At 37.5% G+C, this 23,781-nt stretch overlaps 1 protein-coding gene across 1 annotated transcript in view; it reads left to right on the top strand.

Annotated features, from left to right (window-relative positions):
• The first annotated feature begins 1,796 nt into the window (after nt 1-1,796).
• SPTLC3 (serine palmitoyltransferase long chain base subunit 3) overlaps nt 1,797-23,781 on the top strand; it is a 148,947-nt gene continuing 126,962 nt past the window's right edge. Inside the window, exon 1 of the mRNA XM_006921585.2 lies at nt 1,797-2,180. Coding sequence (XP_006921647.1) covers nt 2,064-2,180 — 117 coding nt within the window. The 5' untranslated portion in view covers nt 1,797-2,063. The remainder of the gene's footprint in view (nt 2,181-23,781) is intronic.

Genomic DNA, 23,781 nt, shown 5'->3' with positions numbered 1-23,781 from the left:
CTTTTTTCCCCTTGCAAAAAAAATGAGAAGAAAAAGAGGATGAGGGAGAAAGTTAGGAAAAAGGAGAAAAGGAGAAATTTAACAGAGGAAAGGGAAGAAAAAAGAAGAGAAGAAAAGCAGGAAGGATAGAAATATCTAAAGTTCAGAATTTAGTTAGATTTATCTCAAAATCTTTATTAAAAAATAACTTTCTACAAGTCAGTATAGCTCATCCAAAATAGCAGTGTCTTCGACTTGTCTTTCTTAGTTGAAGCAGTCAGGCCAACAGTTACCAGTGCTCCATCTTACCTTTCCATCTCTCTTTTGCATAAGTCTAGAAGGAAATAAGTCAACAACACGGTTTTATCTCCCAACACCAGGTGTACTAGCCATGAAAGAGAGACCAGTAAAAATCTAGTTCTACTTTGATGACAATGGTTGAGAAAATGCAATAAAAATTCAGAACTTGAGACATAAAAGGGTGGGTATTCTTGGAATTAACTTCATCCTGTTATTTGGCCCAAGAACTTATTCCTTCAGCTCTCCATGGGATGGAAAAATTGGCAATGCTCACATACAAATCATGGTTAGGAGAAGCATGATCATCACCTCCTCTGTAAGGCACTTCTTTCTGGAAGGGAAATAAACCCTGTTTAAAGTTGAGAACCAGGAAATGAGGCTTTGGCAACAGCGGCCATTTTTATCTTTTTGTTTTTCTTTTTTCTTTGTTTTTAGCCATTGACCCAATAAATATTTTTGTTTTGTTTTTCTAAGTGCCTGATGTTAAAGAAGTTTTGATTTAGAAGAACCGTGAGGATAGACTTGGGAGAACCTAACAAGCTATAAATGATTGACACTGTCTGACAAACCATATCACCACAATGCCATTGGATGGTGATAGGAGGTAACAGACCTTTGATGACTAGTGCATTGAGAGAATGAATTAATAAGTAAACCAGAGGTGTTCATGACTGGGACATTGCAGTCACCATCTGTCTCACAACATCTGTGTCAGTAAAAAAGCCAGGCCACAGTTTTATTTTCTTACCACCTCATCAGACATTAGCCCACAAAAAAATGTTTTTTCTCATTTTATAGGTAGAGAAACTAAAGCATAAAGAGAGAAAATAGTTTCCTCTAGGTCGTGACAAAGATAATGCAGTCATGATGAGAAACCAAGTATTCTGTCTCCCAAACTTCTGTCTCACAGGAATTTTTGATGAGTTAGCACCTCTAATCATATCACTGGTTTTAACATCAGGTTAAACATTAGGCAGGTTTGACATTAGATGAATTCTAAATATTATTTTTCTTCACTATTTTTGTATTATGGGAAAATATGCATCACATAAAATTCACCATTTTAACCATTTTTAAGTGTACAGTTCAGTGGTATTAAGTACATTCATATTGTTGTGCAACCATCACCACCATCTATTGCCAAAACTTTTTCCCTCTTCTTCAACTGAAACTGTGCTCATTAAACAGTAACTTCCCATTCTCTCCTCCCTCTAACTCCTGGCAATGACTTCTGAATGTTATTTTACAGTAAAAAAAAAAAAAAAAAATGTTGACTTTGCACTTGATTTACAACCAAAAGTGTAATTAGATGCCAGAGAGAGGGCTGGGGAATAGACATAAATTCTGAACTGACTGTACCTACATAGAAGACTCCATGTAAGTGTGTTCTGTGTATGTGTGTATGTGTGTGTGCATGTGTCTTTAAAAGGTTTTCCTCCTCCCAGTCCGCCCCCTCACAGTTTGCCACTGGGTTTTGCAGTCTCCTGATTTCCTCAGTCCATAAGTGAGCCAGCATGGGCAATCTTCTTTGTAGTCTCAGGATCTAGTTTGCTGCCGTGGAAGCCACATTCTAAATTGAGGAGTGGAAAGGTAACAGTTTGTTTTTAGTTTCAAAGATCTCCCCAAAAGATAGATTGTTGCTCTTCTTCTGGAAAATCTTGATTGGTAGGATTCCTCCAAGAGCTCAGCCTAAAGTGCTTATCCTATCCCCTCACCAACTTCAAAACTGAAGCGTGCCAAGAACTTCTGGAGGAAAATCTGCTGGGTTCCATCATTTCACACAAATGGCTAATTCTGGAGGTGGTGCTGTTTGTAATGGGAATCTTCACAATCACAAAAAACAGAGTGACGGCTTGCCAAGTGAGAACTGCACAAAGAATGGGATATTGAAAGAAGCCCAGGTAAGAAGCAATCCCTTCCTGACTCTGACCAGAACATTTCAAATTTCTTTGTAAAACTGTTTGAAGCTGTCTTCACCAAAAGTTCTTTTTTATGAAGTGTTATGTGTTATGACTCTTCACTTCAGCTAATTTCAAATGCTTGGCTACCAAACAGTTTAGATGTGGGTTAAGGAGAAAATTTCTTCTCTGTGCAAGAGAGGGCACACACAGTCCCAAGACCTTTAAACAGAAAATACAAACATACACACTAGACTTTTGTTTTCTCTCAAAGCATTTCTGGGGCAGACTCGTGAAGGCTCAAACTTTTCAGCTAAATTTCAGTCCGTCAAGAAATCATAACAGGCTGCATTCATCATGCTTTATAAAAAAAAAAAGGAAGTGAAAGTAAACCGAAAGTCGCTGAGATTATGTGGTATGGATGGCATTTTCCCCAGTATATGAGAAATGCTTCTCTGGATAATAGGTGGATTATTTTTGGTGTTTAGTGGAGCATTATCATAGCTTACAGCTTGATTTTGGGCCAGAGTCTTTCTTTGAAACTTGACATCACAGCATTCCTTTGGAAGACAGTTCAGAAAATGTGGCTTATTGTTACACCCTGCCCACATGAACCATACAGCCTTTGTTTTCCCATTTGATACTTTTTTTTTTTTTTTGCTTCTGTTGTGGCAGAATGTTTGATGGTGATATACTGAGGAGGAGGAGGAGGAGCAAACCAAGAAAAGTTATCAGCTTATTCAAAGAGGGAGCTGGGCTCTGTAAGATACGTGGAAAAAGGCAGTTTCCCACTTCCCACATAATGCCTTGGCACTCTGCTCTAAGTAGCAGAGATGAGCTCACCTGCTTCCAAAGTACATTAGCATAGCCAAACAGGTAGCTTCACTGTTGGGAAATGAGAAGCTGGGCAGGGAACCTATACAGTCCTCCATCTTTCATCCATTCCCAGAGAACCAGCATCCACCCAGGGGACAGGTCTGATTGTTCTAAGATCACAGAACATGTTGGGCTGGCTGGGGGCCAATTCGCCACTCAGTACATTAAATTTGTGCATCCAGTTGTAAGAGGTAGAGGGGCGGGGTATGGGGAAGTACTCTGGAGCCTAGGTTGTGTATGGATAGGTTATGGTCTCCTCTTAACATAGGCATTACCCTAGCCTTAGAAGTGTCTACCTGAAATCTCAGGCCTAGCTTCTCCCAGCTCAGTATCTGAAACTTAGTGCAGTATAAAGAGAAAACACTCAACTCCTGCCAGTTGCTGGAGAGCAATCATGATAATATGCAACATCTATTTCCATTGTGTCAATTCAGACTGCTATCACCGAAGATGCTCCTTGTCCTTGAAATGCCTGTAAGACTAACCATTCACCTACTCACCCTCTGGATCATTCTGACCCTGATGACTCTCATTTGGATAGAGAGGTCATCAAAGCCATTCTTCTTATTTTATCTTGGTTTTATAAGCATCTTCTAGTGTCTAAGGTTAAAAATTTAGCTACATGGTTACAATCATTTCTAAGTAAGAACAAAAGCCAGGATCCTAAAGATTTATTACTAAGTGCTCTCACAAGACTGTAAGTAACCTTGGACATTGAGGCTTCCCTGAGAGTAGCAAGAAATATCGGGGCTCTTGTTACCTTTTCTGACAGCTCTTTTTGAAAGGCCATCCAGAACTTGTTGGCTCAGATATATTTAAGTGTTACTAAGTTGGAATTTGCAACCACTGAGAGACTTGATTATTGCTTTAGAAATATTTTCCATAAAGAGTAAGCACTGCTGAGATCTTGGTGTTGTTGAGAAGACAGGACTAGATTTCCCCTTCATGATATGGATAAAGTTGTCTTCAGTTGTTCCTTGTTTTTTAGTTTTAAGCGATTTTCCCTTGAGACCCTTTAACAAATCGGGTCTTAACAAAAAATCTTGATAATTGATAAGCACTCCATAAAGGCTTACAGATGTCCTGGCCAGTAGTTTTCCAAACACGTTCTGCCAGGCCTAGGGTCCTATGAAGCAGCATCTAAAATCCTACCATCTCCTCTGAAGATCCCCCCATCCTTTCTCTTTCTGCTTAAATGCAACCACACAGCAGCACATTTGTCTCTTGTATATAGTTGGAGACCTTGTAAGATTCTGTTGACATGGGGTTATCGAGCATAAAACACAATTTGACAAGTACTGTTAGACAGTTTCTCGAGAGCCCTCCTTTGCTTTGTTTTAACATAGCCTGGTTTCAGTACTCTAGTACGGAGTCCAGGTTCAACTCTCCAACCTCAAGACTGGCAAGAGAACCAGATTCTTTCCATTTTGAAAACCTTCTAGAGATCTTTTCTGACCTGTTTTGGAACTTGACTGTTGTCTGTTTGTTTTTCCTCCTTAAACCTCGTATGACCTGAGGATGCACTGCTGATTAGTTTTCATCACTGATTAAGCCCATTTCTTTGTTCACTTCTAATATGACATCCCACCTCTTACTTCTGACTAATGGAGCCTCAATCAATAACAGAATATTATTGTCCTAGAGGGTTTGTTCTCCCTCCTCATGAGCATATCCTCATAACAGACAGAAGGGCTCTTAGTGTCTTAATCCGAACTTGAAATTTCCTATAATTTCCTATTCATTATCTTAATCCCCATATAATTAATTTGGAACTATTATTTACATAATTGCTCTTTTATCTCAACTTATTATTTTTCACCTGGCCATACAACTTTATTGGGAAAACCTGAAGTTAGGAAGGTAGTCCTTGTGTCTTCAGTGCTTTTAATATTGCATTTCCCCAGAGGTATCTTTTCATGGGAAGGAGTCACAATTTCTTTTTTTTAATTGATCTATAGGATGAAGGAAAAATGTTGATCTTTTTCCTAAGCATATCTTTCCTAAAAATAAAATGTTCTGAGGTAGAATTATTCTAATTCAGTGAGTTCTTGACCCTAAATGTTGTAATATTACAAAGAGTCCTATACTGGGCCCTATGAGGTAGTTGTTCATTCTATTGTTCATTCATGCACCAATATTTTTTAAGAATCTGTTATCCCTGGGATGTATAAAGATATATTAAAAAGTTTATAATTTAGCTATTAAGAGAAAGCTTATATTAAAATTAAATAATAAATTAAAGTTAAATAATAAGCAAATACAAGAGCTGAGCTATCACAAAGCAGATATGATTTGAGGACAAATGGGTGTCCCCGATATTAAATACCAGAAGTTCAGAGTGGATGGGATAAAACATATATCAATGTTGTTTCAAGACCAAGCTAAGTATATCGTGTAAAAGTCAACTGTGCCCTCATAACGGCCTCATGAAGTGGTATAGCATTGTCCCCATTTTATAGATAAGGAAAGAAGAGATTAAGGAACTTGTATAGAATCACAAGTGGCATAGTCAGGATTTGAACCCAAATCCATGTTGCTCCAAATTCAGTTTCTTTTGCACTACTTTCTAGGACCCCACAGGTTGGGGTGGTCAGTGATGGCTTTATAGAGCAGGTAGGACTCAAACTGAATCTTGATACATTTGAAATGTCAAAGTAAATGGGGAGTTTATTTTGGGGAGCGAAATGAGTAAAAGAAAGGAGAAGAGCTCCAGAGATGGAGTTGCTAGGTGAAGGGCATGGGAAGCATGTCATGAAGCTCTCTAGGAATGAGGAGGAAAGTGCAAACTCTGGGAGGCATGATAGAATGCAGGGCATTTGAGAAATTTCTCTCAATTTCATGAGACTTCAGCTTAGGGTAGGAGAGGTAGTACCGTGGCCAAGGTGATACTCAGAAGATGCTAGATGAAGGGGAAAGACAAAAAAGGGTTATCATGGAAGTCTTTTCTAGTTCTATAACCACTGAAACTAACCTTCCTGTTCTTTACACCTTTCTACATCTTCTTGAGACCTGCAATTTCCTGGTACACCTGCTTTTTTGTTATGGGATAAACTTCTGGAGAATGAGAACCATGGTTGATAGTTTAATTGTGCACAGTGGTAACTGCCCGACAGAGCTTTGTAAACATTAGTGTCTTTGGGGCTCGCCTAGGTTGCACACTGATTGAAATAGAGGCCAATAATCTCATCAGTTTTTAGGAGAATTTATAAACTAAAAGCTTTAGAGCAGCTACCAACAATGTTATTTATTAGCCTTATTATTATTATTATTGAACCAATCAAAATGACTAGATTTTTCCAACTAAGTTTCAACTTAATTTTGTACTTTATAGATACAACCTGAGAAAAATAGACTTTCCTTTCTTCTTCTCATGGAAACTGATTCTAGCTTATTCCTTTCTTTTTCTCGCATCTCTTCCCTTCTTTTTCTTTCCTCCATGTAACTCTGAGTCATGTGGACTCACACTGAGGCTCAGACGGAGTTCTAGAGATAAGCTGCTTTCGAAAGCTTTCTTCAAGGGCAGGTGGCCACTCTGAATAAGCAGTTCACTTAGCACGGAATTTCCTGGTAATAGTGATAACTTGGGAATGTGATGAAGTAGATGAAAAATAGTTGCAAATTATTTGGTATGTTTCTCATTGAGAGGTGACCTAGAGAATGTGACAGAAGACAGAATCTGGGACGGACTTTTGGGATTAAAGTTGCAAGAAACATTATAGCTTGAACCCAGTCCTTTCAGAACACTCACTCTTAGAACCCAGCCATCATACTAGAAGAAAGCTCAAGCAGCCCAGAGAAGAAGCCCAAGTAGAGAGAAACCAAGTATCTTTGCTGTACTCCTAGCTGAGATGCAGCACCAGATTATAAACTGTATAAGAGAACTGTCTTGGAAGTGGATCCTCCAGCTCAGGGTCTGTCTTCTCTAACTGATATTTTATGGTGTATAAATTAGTCAACCTTGATGAACCCTGTCCAAATTACAGATTCTTGAGCTAACAAATGATTGTTATTTTAAGTGTGGTGTTGGTTTCTTAAGCAGCAATAAATAAGTGAACTCATGGATATTCTATTCCTTTAAAATGTCTATAAAAGTCATTCTGCAACCTCATCATACCCATTTTCAGTGCTGACATTTACATTTTGAAGGAAAAGTTTGTTGTGGCCATTTGCTTTCAATTTGTGGCAAAGATGCCTTTCCCTAAGCTATACTTTTACTTTGTTTTGTGTTTTGGCATAGACTATATGCTTACGACGAGCATCTGACTGGTATAGCCAAATACAATGCACTCAAATATGACCAATGCAAAAGCACAATCATTTGAATGCTACTAAATCTGAGGTGTAATTATTCAACCTGAGAAGGCCTGTAATTTGTTGCATTATCTATGAAGAAATAGCTGGCTCAGGAGAGTGTTATGTTCAGGTGCAGATGTTTTCTTAATTAAAAGAACAGATGTTTTTAAGTATATTTAATACCTACTAATTACATCTATTTGCCAAATGGCTTTAATAGTAGTATCTGTTTGCTAAAGTTTCCACTGTTAGAAGTAGACTGATATTAACCTACTCGCAAGGATTCTGCTACATTTATTTTGGAATACACTGAATTTAATCTTTTTACTAAATGTTGTCCCCTTTGTCTCAGTTGGCCTGAACTAATATAGTTTTACTGGAATTCTAAAGTATACCACTTGTAAATTCATGTGAGAGGAGATGTTGCCATCCTACTAAAAACAGAGATGTTGGCCAGGTAATTCGCAATTTAGATTAAACATTTAGGGGGGAAAAAAAAACACTATAAACATAACTCTCAGAAGTATTCAAAATTGTTCTCCACAATCTACTTTAAGCATCACAATGCCATCTGAATCCTGCTCCACTCAATAGTTTTGCCACCTTGAAGATTATTTGATTACAGCAGAGGTAGAGATTGCAAATGCCCAGAAGGGTGGCAGGGCCTGGTATGGAGCAGTAGGAAGTGGTAAGAATAGGATTACCTGAACAAAGCTCTTTGTCACCTTGAGGTAGAACAGGTCCTATGTTGACAGATCTTAGGATTTTACAAAGAAGCTGGAAATCCAAATGTGGTAAGTGGGGAAGAGAATCTCCTGATTTTTAAGTATTGGCATCTAATCTTTAAAAATTAAAATAATGTGAATTTCAAGTTAATATTGCTACCAGCCACATATCTGTACTCTCTGAACTATAGGTAAATAGAAAAATAAGTTACAAATAGAGTGCTGTTTTCTCATACACATTTAGGAAGAATGGTTCAGAGAATTTGGCTTCTCTTCATTTTGACTTAGTTCATATTTTTAAAAAGCAATAGATGAGTCTTACATCTTCATTTTCCTGAGTTACATGAACACTTAATCCTGGAATATGCAAGTTTGAGGAGCAATTATGACAGACCACATATACTAGATTTCCCTGGCTTCAAATATAACGTGCCGAAGTGTTTGTCAAAATGTCATAGAACTGACAATATTTTACTAGTCAAACTTTATCTTTCAGACTTCATAGGAAATGACACAAAACTTTAGTTAGACAATGCACTCATAAAGTATGGTCACCGTTATTGTTCTCTAGATATGGTATAAACTGGGCCTTCAAAAATTGATGAAGACAAAGGTTATGTGCAAACCATAATTATTCTGTTAACCACAAGTGATACCTGACCTTTCTCTGCCATGTGGGCTTAGCCTTTTGGAAGTCAAAGTTCCTTTGAGGATCTGATAGATACTTTTTTAGAAAAATGAACATGTCCATAATCATAAAATTTTCCATGTTGAGAGTTCATATATTAGGAATTTCTCAGATCCCCAGGTTAACAACCTTAACTCTGGAATGCCGTTATCAATTAGGCTACATCTGTTCTCACAACCTAACCAGAAAAACCAGCAAATCAACCTCTCCAGAGAAGCTAGGGTAAGATATTCATAAATTGATTCACCAAGAAGAGAAAACCACACATAACCCTAAGCAACTCAGGCAATAAGCACACACACGTGTTATTCAGTTATTTAAAAATTTATTTTAGAATTTTGCATCCCACTCTATAATACATTCACATTTCTTTTACTATAAAACTACTTTTATGTCCTCCCTTAAAACCTTGAGTAAAAATGAACTCTCCAGAAAGATATTATTTTCCTGGTGGCTTTTCTCACCCCAGCACCCCTCAGGATTTCCCAAAGAGCCATTCAAGGAAGAATGATAGCGATAAGACAACTCGCTTCAACATCAGATAGGACTGGGTTTGAAACCTAGCTCTGCCCCTTACTAACTGTGCCACACTAGGCAGGTAACTTCATGTCTCTGATCCATATCTCACAAGGCAATGACAAAAATGAACTGAGATCATAGATGTAAGGCTCCCAACAACTATCAGATATATAGTAGATACTCAGTAAATGATAGCTGTTATCTACTAAAATTAGACTACAGTTTTCTCTTTCTCCTCGACTTCTTTTACAAGTGTTAAGTATAGTGCCTGGCATATAATGGGTACTCAGTAAATGAGTCTTAAACCCTCCACTTCCCTCATCCAGTGATGGTTTCTCAGTTCTCATTATACAAGGCCTGTCAGCAGCATTCGACATGAGTGATCACTACCTCCTCCTTAAAGCACCTTCTCTTGGCTTCCAGAATAAGACCCTTCTATAGCATTAGCTATTCCTTTGGAGTTTCTTTTCCAGGTTCCTCTCCATCTCTTTGACCTTTAAACAATGGGACGACCCAAGGCTCAGTCCTTGTACCTTCTCTCTTTTCTAACTGCATATCTAATCATGTCCAAAACCGAGCTCTTGATACTTTCCCCCTCTAGTTCCAAACCGTCTCCCCTTAAAGTTTTTCCAGTCTCAGTAAATGACAACTCTATCCTTCTAATGGCTCAAACCAAAAACCTGGGCATCATTCATGATTTATCTCTTTCACTCTACATTCAATCAGTCCGCAAACTAAAGATCCTACCTTCATAGTGTGTCCAGAATCTGACCACTTCTCAGCTCTCCAACAGCAACCACTCTGGTCACAGCCACCATTACCTCTCACCTGTGTTGTTGCAAGAGCCTCATTTCATCTCCCTGAGTGCCAGTTATGTATTGCTGAATAACAAACCCTCCTAATACAAGGTGGCATAAAACAACAACCATTTTATTATGCTCACAGATTCTGCTGGTCAGAAATTCAGAAATAGTTGTAAGAAGAACAGCTCTTCCCTGTTCTGATATCTGGGGCCTCAGCTGTGATGAGTCATTTAACTGGGCTTGGAATAGCTGGACCAGGAGAATCTGTCTAGAAGATGGCTTCCTCACTCCCAGACTGGGATGGCTGAAAAACAGTCCAGATGGTGGACTGGATTGCCACATGGCCTTTCCTGCAGGAAAGACTCCAAGAGAGTTGTCTAGTAAATAAAGTAGAAGTCTTGTGGCCTTTTACAACCTGGCATCAGAGGTCAGCTTCACTTCTACCTTACTCTGTAGATTGCAGTAGTCACAAAGAAGCCCATCAGGTTCAGGAGGAAAGAACTATCTCATCTCTCACTGGGAAGAGTATCAGAAAATTCATGGACATATTTTTAAACCACCATACCCTACTTCCACCCTTGCCTTCCCCTCAACCACCATCGGAAAAAAATGTTCTCAACACAGCAGCCAGAATGATCTGATCTTGTTGAAATGAAATCAAGATGTCCCTCTTCTGCCCAAATCCATCCCATGACTCCTGTTTCACACAGAGTAAAAGCCAAAATCCTAACAACAGCCAGAAGGCCCATCACATACATGACTTGGTCTTCTCTGACTCATTCTGTGCTTCTTTTCTCAGAGCTCACTATATTCCAGTCACACTGGAGCAAGTAACCATGCATCCTTTCACCTGGGGACATGTGCACTTCCTCTCCCATTTGCATTTCCCAGATGGCTGAAAAACAGGACATGCCTGTGCCTTCCCTCCCTTTCTCAGATGTTATCTCCTCAATGAGAGGTAATCTCTATCTAAAATTGCAAACCTCCTCACTTCTTGCCTCTCTTTCATGCTTGTTTTCTTTAGTACTTAAGACATACGTGCACACACACTCAGACATCTATTTATTTTCTATATGAGAGCCATGTGGGCAGAGATTTCTATCTTATCCACTGCTGAATCATCAGCACCTAGGTCAAGCCTATACATAGTAGGTAGGTGCTTAATAATATTTGTGGAATGAATAAAAGCCATCTGTTTTTACTAATCTATTGTTTGTAAGAACTCTCATTTCAGCTTGTTTTGCTTGTTATTTAAATTGCCATTTGCTATTCATATGCTTAGTTCTTTAAAATACTAAAAAGGCTACGCACATATAATATAGAAGCTTGTTTGTAGACATCAAAGTGTATAACCTCATTAATTAATTTACAGATTTCTTAACCTTTGTTGGAGAATATTCACCGCCCTTCTTTTAATAATCACTAAATCTCTGGAGTATTTTGTATGACTAGGTAGCTACATGCTCTTCTATCTGACTTATTTTACTTAGCATGATACCCTCTCGATCTATTCATGTTGTTGCAAATGACAATCTTTCATTCTTTTTTATTTGTGAGTAATATTCCATTATATATATATATATACACCTCATTCTTATCCATCTATCAATGGATACCTAGGTTGCTTCCATATCTTGGTTATTGTAGATAATGCTGCAATGTGTATAGTATATCTTTTTGAATTAGTGTTTTGTTTTCTTCAAATTATTATCCAGAAGTAGAATTGCTGGGTCATATGGTAGCTCTATTTCTAACATTTTGAGGAATGATACTGTTTTCCATAGTGGCTGCTCCAGTGTATAATCTAACTAACAGTGAACGATTTATGCTGATATCCAGATATTATGTATACTCCAAGCCTGGAGCCAAGAAATATGTTTTAAGCAAGTGAAACTTTTTGAAGGAAATGAAAATAGAAATGAAATATTATTGATTCATCCCAATAATTGTGTTACCTCTTAGCAGGAGATGAAATATTCTGGATTAGGGAGAAAATAACTAATACCTTAGGGTGTATAGGCTGTCATCAGATTTTAATAAAATTCTGCATTCTCAGAGTTAAATGTCCAAGAAAAGTCAGTACATTCTGTTTTCCTACCGATGACCCTATATATGAGATGATTTTTAAAAATTTCATTTAACAAAATTTTGCCTCGTACTGCATGCAAAGAACTCTAAAAATACTAATTTATTTGAGCTTCACAACATCCTTACAAGTTTAATACTATTACCATCCCTATCATTTAGATGAGGCAAGAGATCATACAAAAGTTAGGCAAATTTGCCTAAGATTAAGCCTCTACTTAAACCTCTACTTCGTAGTGCAGTCTGGCCCCAGTGTCTGTGTTTTTATCACTAGGGGGAAAATATGTATTTCCTCAAACATCTTACTGCAAACTTACAAAATAGAGTTTTACAATAAATATTCATATGTCTACCACCTGGATTCTACAGTTAATGTTTTACTATATTTATTTTATCACATATCTATCTACCTATCCATCCCTCATCCATTAATCCATATGCTTTATGCATTTCAAAGAAAATTATAGAATCATCAATACACTTTACCCCTAACTCTTTCACAAGCTTATCATTAACCAGACTTCAATATTTGTTTATAGTTATTTTTTCTTTCCTTTGAAGCAAAAGTTACATATAATGAAGTGCACAAATCTGAAATATATCATTCAATGAATTTTGACCTTTAAGACTTTTTGATTGTTCCTATTGGAGACGGTTTAATAATATAGTTATGACTGTAGAAAGATGTTATTAAAATGTTTACTTAACATTGGAGAGTTTAATCTCTGGACAAAAGAACTGAATAATATGTAAATTGGCATTTAATGAGGTAAAGGAAGGGCCTAACAGAAAGCTGACTCACTAGAGATATTCTCTTCTTTACACATTTAATTCCAAAGGGATTGAGAGACATTTTCTTTTCTTTTCTTTTCTTTTTTTTCTTTGTCTTTCATATAATCCAACTAACAGGAAGGGGAGTTAGTGTAGAAATTCTTACAATTCCACTTCATCCCCTGTCTTCTTACCCCTGGAGAAATAGGGCTCAGTAAAGCTAAGTGCCTGCCTCCACAGTCACACCAACATGAAACCTCTTCCTAGTCTCTTAATACTCAGACTAAAGCCCTTTTTGAGATGTCATTTTTTTTGGAAACCTCCAAGTTCTTAAAGCAAACTGGCAAGACAACATATTTGATGACTCAATGTGGTATTTGCTATTGCAAATTCTTTAGCCTCAATTTCAAAATGATATCACAAAATTACAAGTGTCTCATGTAAGGAGTAAAGGCATCTCCTTTCCTATTTCTAAAAAAAAAAAAAAAAAAAAAAAAAGCCATGTTTAGAGAGCTTTCTTTTTTCTTTTTCTTTCTTTTTTTTTTTTTTTGGTGTGTGTATCTTAAAGCACCATGTCAGAGAAATCGATATTAGTTAGAGTTAATGATTGCTACCACACGTGGGAACCTACTATGTATTTGCACTTTTTGAAATATTATTGTTAATCAATAATAGGCTTTCAAATTTCACATATAAATATCCAAGATTCTAAGAACTCAATCACCCATATGGCTGGAAGTAATGGAACCAGGATTTTCTGACTCCTAGCATCACATAACCTGTTGCCAAACCCCACAGCCCTGAATCATCACAGAAATTAGGGATAGGGCTTCCTTGGGCACTGCCTAGGCTTGAATTCCAGCTTGTGTTAGTAGCTCTGGGACCTTGGGTAAGTGGCATAATCTCTTCGTGCCTCAGTTTCCCATTTGGGAATTGAAGATAATCATAGTGCCTATCCAATAGGGTTGTTGTAAGTGATAACTATGGTAGTGCATGCAGAGACTTCGAACAGTGCCAAGGACAAAAGGAAATTCTCCATAATGTGAGCTTGGTTAATGTTGACCCTTAGGGAATCTGCCTTATTTCCATTCTTAGACTTTCTTTGATGAAACAGTGCCAGAATACAAGAGGATGCATATTGGTCTGCATATTGTCACTGTCTTTAACACATAATGACAGAAATACTTGAGTAAAAGACCGAGTCTTCAAATGAAAACAATTTGAATATTAGAGAATAATAAAATAGAGGTGAAGGTTAAGATTAAAGGTAGTTATGAAATCATGATGACAGCAGTAGATCCTGTTGGTGCTGTGTTCACTTTCCCTTTCTGCTTTTACCATTTCTGTGTCCAAAGCTTCCTTCCAAAGACCAGCTCCCATGTCCTTTGCCTGAGGACTTTCTCTGGTCCCCTAAAGCCTGTTATGCCCTCCTGTGAACCAGACAAGAAATGCCAGAGAATCAACACTCCCAGGAGCAGCCCTCAACCATTGATAGAGTGGCAGGATAAACACCGCCACTCCTTCATCCCTCAGGTGCATAACTCTGAAGAATGTTCCACACTGTTTCCCAGAGTCCCCAGTATAAGTGAGCTCCAGTTTCCCACAGTAGGAAATGGCTTGATAGCATAGCTTTCACTGGTTTCTTATCCTTTTCTGTCACATCCTCCCTCCTCTAACAACACTTCCTCGGATCACCCTCTGAATAAACAATTTGCATTTGCACACTTTACTGAGGGTCTGCTTCTAGGGAATCCAAAATTAAGATGATGATTTCTTTAAAATTTAACCAATTCTTTGCCCCTTTAATTTTCAGCATCAACAACAACGATACTTCTATCTGTGTAATGATCCTTATATCCAGGATCTCATTATACACTCACAGCATTGCTGTGAAGTAGACAGAACTGCTACTTACCCAATTTAAGGATTCAAAAACCAGGACAGAAATATAATGAGATCAAAGCCACATGGATGATAGGGACAGAACTGGACAACAATCCCAGATATTCTGACTAATTTCAAGAATGTCTTAAAGGACTGGCTGCAGTAGAATCTATCGAGCCCTTATTTAGTGCATGCAACCCCATTAACTGCTTCTTACAAGAGGTCCTGAAAAAATCAGGACTTCTGTCCCTCAGTATTTTAATTCATGGCAAGAAAAAAATGGTGCTATTTTGTTTATTACACTTGCTCAGAAAAGCAGCTTTGATGGTCAGTTTTACTTTTTTTTTAAATCTGTGAGATTCTAAATGCTTTTTCTCTTAGATTTCTATAGCCAGGTAGCAAAGTGATTTCACATGACACAACAGATAGCACAACTTTCGATAAATCTTTTTCTGAAAATAATTTCCTTTTGTTCTTCTTATGTTATATAGCATGGATATTCCTCAGAATCACCTCTTGAGCCCTTGATAATCCTCAACTCCATTTTCAAACACATGACATCACAAATGCTTGCTTCCAGACCTCTCAGGGGAACATGAGTCAATTCACTTCTTAGTTCCTTTGCTGAGCTTGCTAAAGGCATGAACACTGTTGAACACTTGGGCTCTTGCAACTTGGCGTGTTTCTTAGTCACCTACTCTGATAGTTAGTACTAAAGAAACTAAGCTCCAGATCTTCTCACACACATGAGTAATTATGGCAGAACTGATCTCAGATTTCAGAGAAGCATGTTATCTCATTTTCTAGAGCTTAGTGACACATTTCTCAACAGGCAACTGAGAGTTAAACAGGTGCCATCAGTTACCCAGGATCTCAAAATGGCCAATCCAGGGCAAGACATCTCTGTCCACCACCAGTTTCTAGCACCTCTACACAACACTGCCTTTCATAGAACCAAAAACGAATGTAGGAGCCCTTGGCACTAACACTTTGTCAACACATGAAAATAATTTGGCACACCTGGGGAAATCCTACAACTGATGTATATACCTCAAGAACTGGTTTGTTAGTTTATGTAAGAGGGCCTGGAATTTTCTCTAAGGGGTCATGCTTCCTGTTTGTCAGTTCTTTACAAAACCACAGAATCATGTACCTATAGACTGAAAAACAGAAGTACTCCACATGACGACCTGAGAAAATGACTCAAAAACTAAAATAAACAGGTTGTAAACATCAGTTTTCTTTTGTTAAGGGTAGTATCAATCTTTATACTGACCATTACTCATGTCTTGCACCCATCCATTACTTAGAGGTCAGAAATTATTGGCTAAAGAAATTCCTGGATTAACTAGGCTGGTTGATTCAAGAGTACAGGTAAAAAACTAGTCAGGATTAGCCTTGTCCTGGAAGAATTTACTTTTTTTTTTCTATGTTATGTGCCACAAGATAAGAAAAAAAATAATCATGTAACTATAACCATGGATATTATGATATTTTTTGGAAGCAAAGAAATAAATTGTTGTGATGTCCTATTCTTAATGAAATGGTTGTTTGGAGACAGGATGCTTATTTTTCCAAGGAGCAAAAACTTTTTATAGAAAAAAGAATGGCATGTGCTGCCTTCCATGAAAACAAAAGATTTTAGCCAGAAAAGCATTATCTCTTTAAGGGTACATTCTGTCTTGAAAGGCAAGCAAAAGATAAACCAACTTATAGGTGCCTAGGCTGCTCTTGACATGCATAAAATGTGTGTGGTTTTGTAGTGTGGCAGGTAGAGAAAAGTGGGGGGGAGAGAAGCAAGGAGAATATGTATGAGCAAACATGAGCCAAATCCTAATATACACAGATAGAAGGAAAAACAACTGAATCCTTGGCCAGTTTCTCTCTTTCTGAGCAGGAAGGCTTTCTGTTTCTTCATGTTGCTGAATGGCAGGCACTGTTTGGGCTAGCTTCAGGGGAAAAGAAGTTTGGGGTGGGGCTAAGAAAGTTCAGCATTATTGAAGTACAAGAAGTTATATCAATTTGATTCAAAGAGAAAAATTATTGTTTGTTATCCAAGTTCAACCCATGAGCTTAGCCAAATGACTCTCAGAACCATTTGTGTGCTTCCAGGAGCCCCACCCTTGTTATAACTTACCTATGAGTCATTGGCTTCCTGCATGGCAAAGAAAGGCCATGGTGCACACCATATGTCAAAGCATGATTCTGTTGTTGGTTCATTGTCATGCAGTTTAGAAGACTCTTTTTTCCTTTTGATTTTTGGTTGTTGGTTCAAAATTTCAGAATCAGCTGAACCAGTTTGCTTCATCAAATCTTATTCCATAATGGATATGGTACAGACTTTAAAATCACCATCCATGAAACCATGAATCATTGTGAATCACTGAATGTGGAGCTCCCAGAAGACTCATTCGCCACACAGCCTTGCAATGGCCCCTTTCAAAATGTATATCTGATCAGGTTTTAAGCTATCATTTGCTTAAAACTCAACAGTTGCTTATCAGGATAAGAGCTACAAGCCTAAATTCAGCTTATGAGTTCTGCATAACCTGATCATTCATTCATCAAATATTTTTTCAATACCTACTATATATCAGATGCCATTTAGGCACTAGAGTATGAGCAATGGACAACGTGGATGGAGTTGTCCTCTTGGAACTGACATTTGGCCATGCTTGTTCCTTCACGATTCCTCACAGCCAAATCCCCCTTACCCGCTTCCCACAGATCCTCAGGCTCTTCCTTTTGCTGGGAACACTGTACCTGGTAAACTCCTACTGATTATTCCAATATCATTCTAAACACCACCTTCCTCAGGGAAGCCTTTCCCGTTTTTTTGTGAGCTAGGTCAGGCCTCCAACCTCTTTGTTCCACAGCACCCTTACTTATTCATCATTTCCTTTGTTGTAAGTATTTGTTCTGCACCTGAATCACCACCTAGTCCAGGGATTAGCAAACTTTTTCTGTAAAGAACAAGATAGTAAATATATTTAGTGGGCCATACAGTGTCTGTCACAACTATTCAACACTGCCATTACAGTGTGAAAGAAGTTATAGACAATACATAAACAAATGAGTGTAGCTGTGTTCCAATAAAACTTTATTTACAAAAGTAAGCAATGGGCCAGTTCTGGACTATGGACCACAATTCGCTGAACTCAGAACAAGAGAAACTCCTGTGATGATAAAAATGCTGTATGTATGTCCCTTCCAGTAATGTAGCCATCAGCCACATATGGTTATGAGCACTTGAAATGTGCCTCGTGCAATTCAGGCTCTAAATCTCTAAATGTATTTCATTTTAATTATTTAAGTTTAAATGTAAATAGTTATGTGTAGCTAATTATTATTGTATTAGACAGCATATATATAGAACATGAGTGTCATGAGGTCAGAGGCTGTGCCCCTCTGGATCACCACTATGTCACCTGGATCTAGCATAGCAGTTGGCACAGAGCAGGTGCTTAAAATGTGTTGAATGCGCGCACGCTGTATTTCATTTTAATTATTTAAGTTTAAATGTAAATAGTTATGTGTAGCTAATTATTATTGTATTAGACAGCATATATATAGAACATGAGTGTCATGAGGTCAGAGGCTGTGCCCCTCTGGATCACCACTATGTCACCTGGATCTAGCATAGCAGTTGGCACAGAGCAGGTGCTTAAAATGTGTTGAATGAACAAATGCATGAATGAACAAATGTATAAATATGGAATGACTTATCAGACTTCTTATTTGTTTTTTACCACTGTTATACACTTGATTAGATGTTGCCACTGGTTACTTCTTGCTTTCTGGTCCTAAAATGTTCTATTTTTGTATGTGCATTTTATCTCCCCAATAGCTCATGAGCTCCATGAGGATGGGAGCTATAAGAGAGACTACCTGAATGATCCTTCCAGTACTCAGCACAGGTCCATGCATGTAGTAGTCAGCCTTCCCAGGGAGTGTTTGTTGCTGCTAGTACCCACCTGGAAAAGAGAAAGATTCGGCCCCCTGGCTATTTCGTTTGTGAAATATGTTCTGAACTGTCATGCCTCACAGATCTGATTTCAAGTTTTTTTGCTTTAATGCTGATGTTGTGGAATTGAGAAATTCAACTTACTCCTGACTTTTCCTGTTTTATAACCTTGCAGAAGTTGCTTAATGCCCTGTGTCTCTTTTATTAAATGATGACAATTCTAATTCTGTTATAGCTCTTCACTACCTATCTCTTAGGAATATTATGTAAATAAATAAGATCATGACCACAAAAGCTTTGAGCACCTCAGAGATAAGCACTGTTTTCACATGGCACATTATAACTGATCAAGAAGATAGTAGATGGTAATTGTTCTCAGTGATATTAAACCACTGATGTATTGTTTTCTTTGGTTTATTAGAATAATTTAATAAAAGCACTGTGATCCTCTAGTGAGCATCTGGTTACAAATAAGATCAGAAGAATGAAAGCACTGAAGGGTGGTGAAGGACAGCCACTTTGTTCCAAAGTTGATTTATATCTAATTGACTTTAGAGCCTACATCCCAGCTGTCATTTTAGGTAGGATCCTAGGATCCTACAAATCTCTCTGCTCTGCATTTCTCTTATAGTTCTGATAAGGGGGCATCTCAATGATGCCCTTTTTTTCACTGCCATCTGAGACAGAAAATCTGGTTTACCCTGCCATAGAAGGCCTATTCAATTCTAGTGGGATTTATATATGTCATTTCCAAGTAGATAACAATGAGGTCCAGCCAGAGGTCCATGCAAGGTGCTGGTTTTCTTGTTTCTACCCACTAACAATAGTTAATGCTTGTCCTCCTGGCCTGTAAGGCCCTTACTTCATCTCCCAACCTTCCCCAATTGTGACTGTTTCTCTCATTCATTATTCATTTATTCATTCCTACAGCAGATAGTGATTGGGCACTCTGCTAGTAGGGACTCTGTTTAGACTCCTCCAAGCAGTATTGTCCTTTCTGTGAATTCTCAACTTCCAAATCTGGATGTATCCCATGGAAGCCTGTGTCTCTCTTCATGGGCTGCTCTGACTTATTAGATAACTTCTCAAGTGGTGAAGAGGAAAGCCAAGACAATGAGACACCAACTTAACCTCTCAAGAAACAAAATTGTTTATAAATAGAAAGAAAAGGTTATGCTATCGGAGAGTAGGGATCCTCTGATACACACATTTCTTTGAGAAGTTAACATGGTTCTCAGATTAATTTCAAATGTTTCTAAGTGAGGATTAGAAATGAAAGAATTTTAACAAATTTTTATAGTATGTATTCATTAAGGTGATACTAGATGTCAGAATAAATGAGCCACCATATCTCAAAGGCATAATCCAATAGAAGTTTATTTCTCACTCATATTAAGTCTAATTGGCAGTGGTAGGAAGTTGAAGAGGAAGATGGTGAGGACTCTGCTCCACAGTTATTTAGGAACCAGACTAACGAAAGCGCTGAAATCTTTAAGATGAGTTTCAAGGTCACCTTGACCATCAGCATTCAGATAGCAACAAGAGAAAGAGAGAAAGAGGTGGATCATGAGAGAGGCTTTTTGGGGCCAAGCATGGAAGTGGTGCATTTCACTTCTACCCATTTCACATTGATCAGAACTTAGTCACATGGTCACATTTGGTTGCTAAAGATGTGGGAAATGTAGCCTAGCTGTGAGAAAGAGGAAAGGAAAATGGGTTTGGTGAATAGCCAGTCTTTGCCACACTGGACAAGAAGGTTAAAATATTTGAAATATTTGAAAGGCCTAAATGAAAGATAATGAAAGCTACTTTATTTTCTGTCCTTTTTGTTAAACGACTTGTCTTTTAAAAATATTATTGTAATATAACATGGTAAATGTAATGATGGTGTTATGCAGTGAGAACATCTAGCCTGGATGTTTTTAGGAAGTGAAGCCAGAACTGGGTCCTAAATGGTGGATATTAGCAGGCAAAGAATATACTAATGTGGAATGAAGATGAAGGAGAGTTGACATCAGAGGACAGTTAGGAAAATGAATGAAAACTGAAGAAATTATAGAAGAGTGGCAGCATGAGGAAAGGTTCGAAGGGGACAAAAATCAGAGTGTGAAAGGAAAGCAATCTGATGTTGTTTAGGTAACAAATAGAAGGCAGGAAATCAGAGGACTTATAGGCAGGTCATTGTCTTCTAGGCTAAGAAACTTAACTTTACGCTGAAAGCCAACACTTCCTAAAGAGAGTTTTGTCATGGCATAGGTAAATTTATACAAAAGATGAAAAACGCATATGATACATGTGCTGAGTTCCTCAAAGTTAAGTGGTTTTTCACTTCAGTTTTCAATAGCATTCAATAAGCTAGTTTAGTTAGCAAATATTTATTCAGTACTTACCATGTGAAGCTGTGTGCTGACAACGGGGTCGCAGTAATGAACAAGAAAGATGTCTCCCCTGGCTGTCGCATTCTAGATTTTGTGCACTGTGAACACCCAGGGAGTGTAGTCTTTCCCAAACCCTTTTTGTTGAAGCCCATATCTAGGAAGCACTGTGGAGATACTATTATAAATGACACTTGGATGTTAGAGCTAGAGATAAAATTACCTAGCACCTGCAGATTTGGGCAGTAAGGATACAGTAAAGAGATCATCCAAGAGGTGATTGCAATGGTTGAGAAGAAAGGTTAATGAGCATCTCTCTTTATGCTCTCAATTCTATCTGGGGGACCTTTCTCAGTGCATTTCTACTTTCCTTATCCTTCCAGTCCTTATACTTCCAGCCTTTGGTCAACTGCATTCTTATTCATGAAAGCTCCCTACCTATTTCAGATGGTGTTAAATATATCTTCTTCTCACTTCCCACAGTACCCTGTGGTATCATTAATCAAACTATAGTCTGTCTGTGGACACATCCTGTCTCTTGGCAGAAAATTTGGTTACACAGGCATTCGATAAGGATTGCTTTACTGTTGAAATAAGAAAACAATAACAAAATCTTTTAGATGGACTAGATGTGGAAGTTTTAAGGCAGTATAGAAAAATTTAATCTAAGTGGTAATATATTAATATATGTCAATATATTAATATATATTAATATAATATAACAACTGGAGCTAGCTGAGCAACTCAGTTTCTTCTACTCCAACTATCCTGTTAGGATCCCCTAGGGAGCAGGTTTCCACCAGATTTTATCCTGTAGAACATCTTATCCCAGAGTCTGATGATAAGTTAATGATTAATAACACCAAGTGTCTTAAAAATTATAAATAAAATAATTGGGAAGATGCTTATGTAACTGAACGTGACTGTATACATGTAGAATCAAATGACACATTCTAAACCGAAATGACTCATCTATTTGTGACAAGATGACCTGAATTAGACTAGAATAAGATATATGCTTCATAAAGCATTTTCTAAACATGGCATAAGCTTAAAATGTGGTTAAAATCCCTGGACAAATGTAAGACCCTTACATTTGTCCAGGGATTTTAAGAAATGTAAGACCCTTCCAAATAAGATAGAACTGTGTACTCTCATCATTCTTGTATCATTCTACTTTCATGAGCTTCGGTGCAGCATTATTCATATGACTTCAATCATGTCTAATGACATTTCAAAGTATTTTAGAAGAGGAAAAAAATGGCAATTTTGGAATCAATAAGACACTCAAATGTTTTAGAGTAGAAGTGGAGAATTCTGCTGAAGAAAGACCTGCTTTAAATTTTACCTAATATATGTATATGTATGCAAGCAGTAAAGAATGTATATTGCCAAGCAGAGATTGGTTGCTAACATAAAACAACTGAGATAAGTATATCATGTATCCTAGATGAGCATCAGTCCTGCCCTCCTCCGCTAGCCTCTCATCTATTCTACAATTCTTGTTACTCCCTTGATTGGAGATGAGAACTGAGCTGATGGGATCCTTTCTGCTGCAAGTAATAGAAGACTCAAATATAGGTAGATTGAAAAAAAGTTTTTGTTATTGTCACACAATAAAAAGCCTAGAGTTGGGAAGAGTCTAGAATTGGGTGGTCCCTGAATTGGTTGATCAGAGACTCAACACTGTCATCAAGGACTGCAGTGCTATCCTGGAAACATATAAATAGGACCATACAGTTTGTGGTCTGTCATGAGTGGCTTCTTTCACTTAATATAATGTTTTCAAGGTTCATTTGTGTTAGAGCATTTGTCAGTATATTCTCCATTTTTATGTCAAACAATAATCCATGCTATATTTTATTTATTCGTTAGTTAACGAACATCTAGGTTGTTTCCACTTTTTACCTGCTATGAATGTTTGAGTACAAATTTTTGTGTAGACACGTGTTTGCATTTCCTTTGGTTATACACCTAGGAGAGTTTCTGGGTCATATGATAACTCCATGTATAACATTTAGAGGAACTACAGTGTGAAGATCATGATTTCATCATATCTTTGATAAACACTTGTTATTATCCACCTTTTTATTATATTCATCCCACTGGGTATGAAACAGTATCTCATTATGATTTTAATTCACATTTCTCTGATGGCTAATGATGTTTCACATCTTTTCAGGTGTTTATTGGACATTTGTATATATTTGGACAAATGTCTATTCAGAGCCTTTGCCCATTTTTTAAATGAGTTATTAGTCTTTTTATTATTGAGCTATAAGTGTTCTTTACATATTCTAGATACTAAGCCCTTATCAAATATGTGATTTGCAAATATTTTATCCAATTCTATTGTTGTCTGTTCATTTTCTTAATAGTATCCTTTGAAGCATAAAATCTTTTAAACTGGATGAAGTACAACTTAACTGTTTTCTTTTCGTCATTTGTGTTTTTGGTGTCATATCTAAAAAGGTTTTGCCTAACCAAGGTCACGAACATTTATATTTAGATCTATGATCTATTTTGAGTTAATTTTTGTATATGTTGTAAAGGAGGGAGTCTAACATCACTTGCTCAAGTTTTCTTATGAGAGTTCCCATTTACAATATTCTTTCTCAACT

Source organism: Pteropus alecto, unplaced genomic scaffold, assembly GCF_000325575.1.
Source record: "Pteropus alecto unplaced genomic scaffold, ASM32557v1 scaffold45, whole genome shotgun sequence".
Taxonomy (NCBI): Eukaryota; Metazoa; Chordata; class Mammalia; order Chiroptera; family Pteropodidae; genus Pteropus; species Pteropus alecto.
Note: the sequence above shows the minus strand (reverse complement) of the source record. Positions and strands in the feature narration are given on the sequence as shown.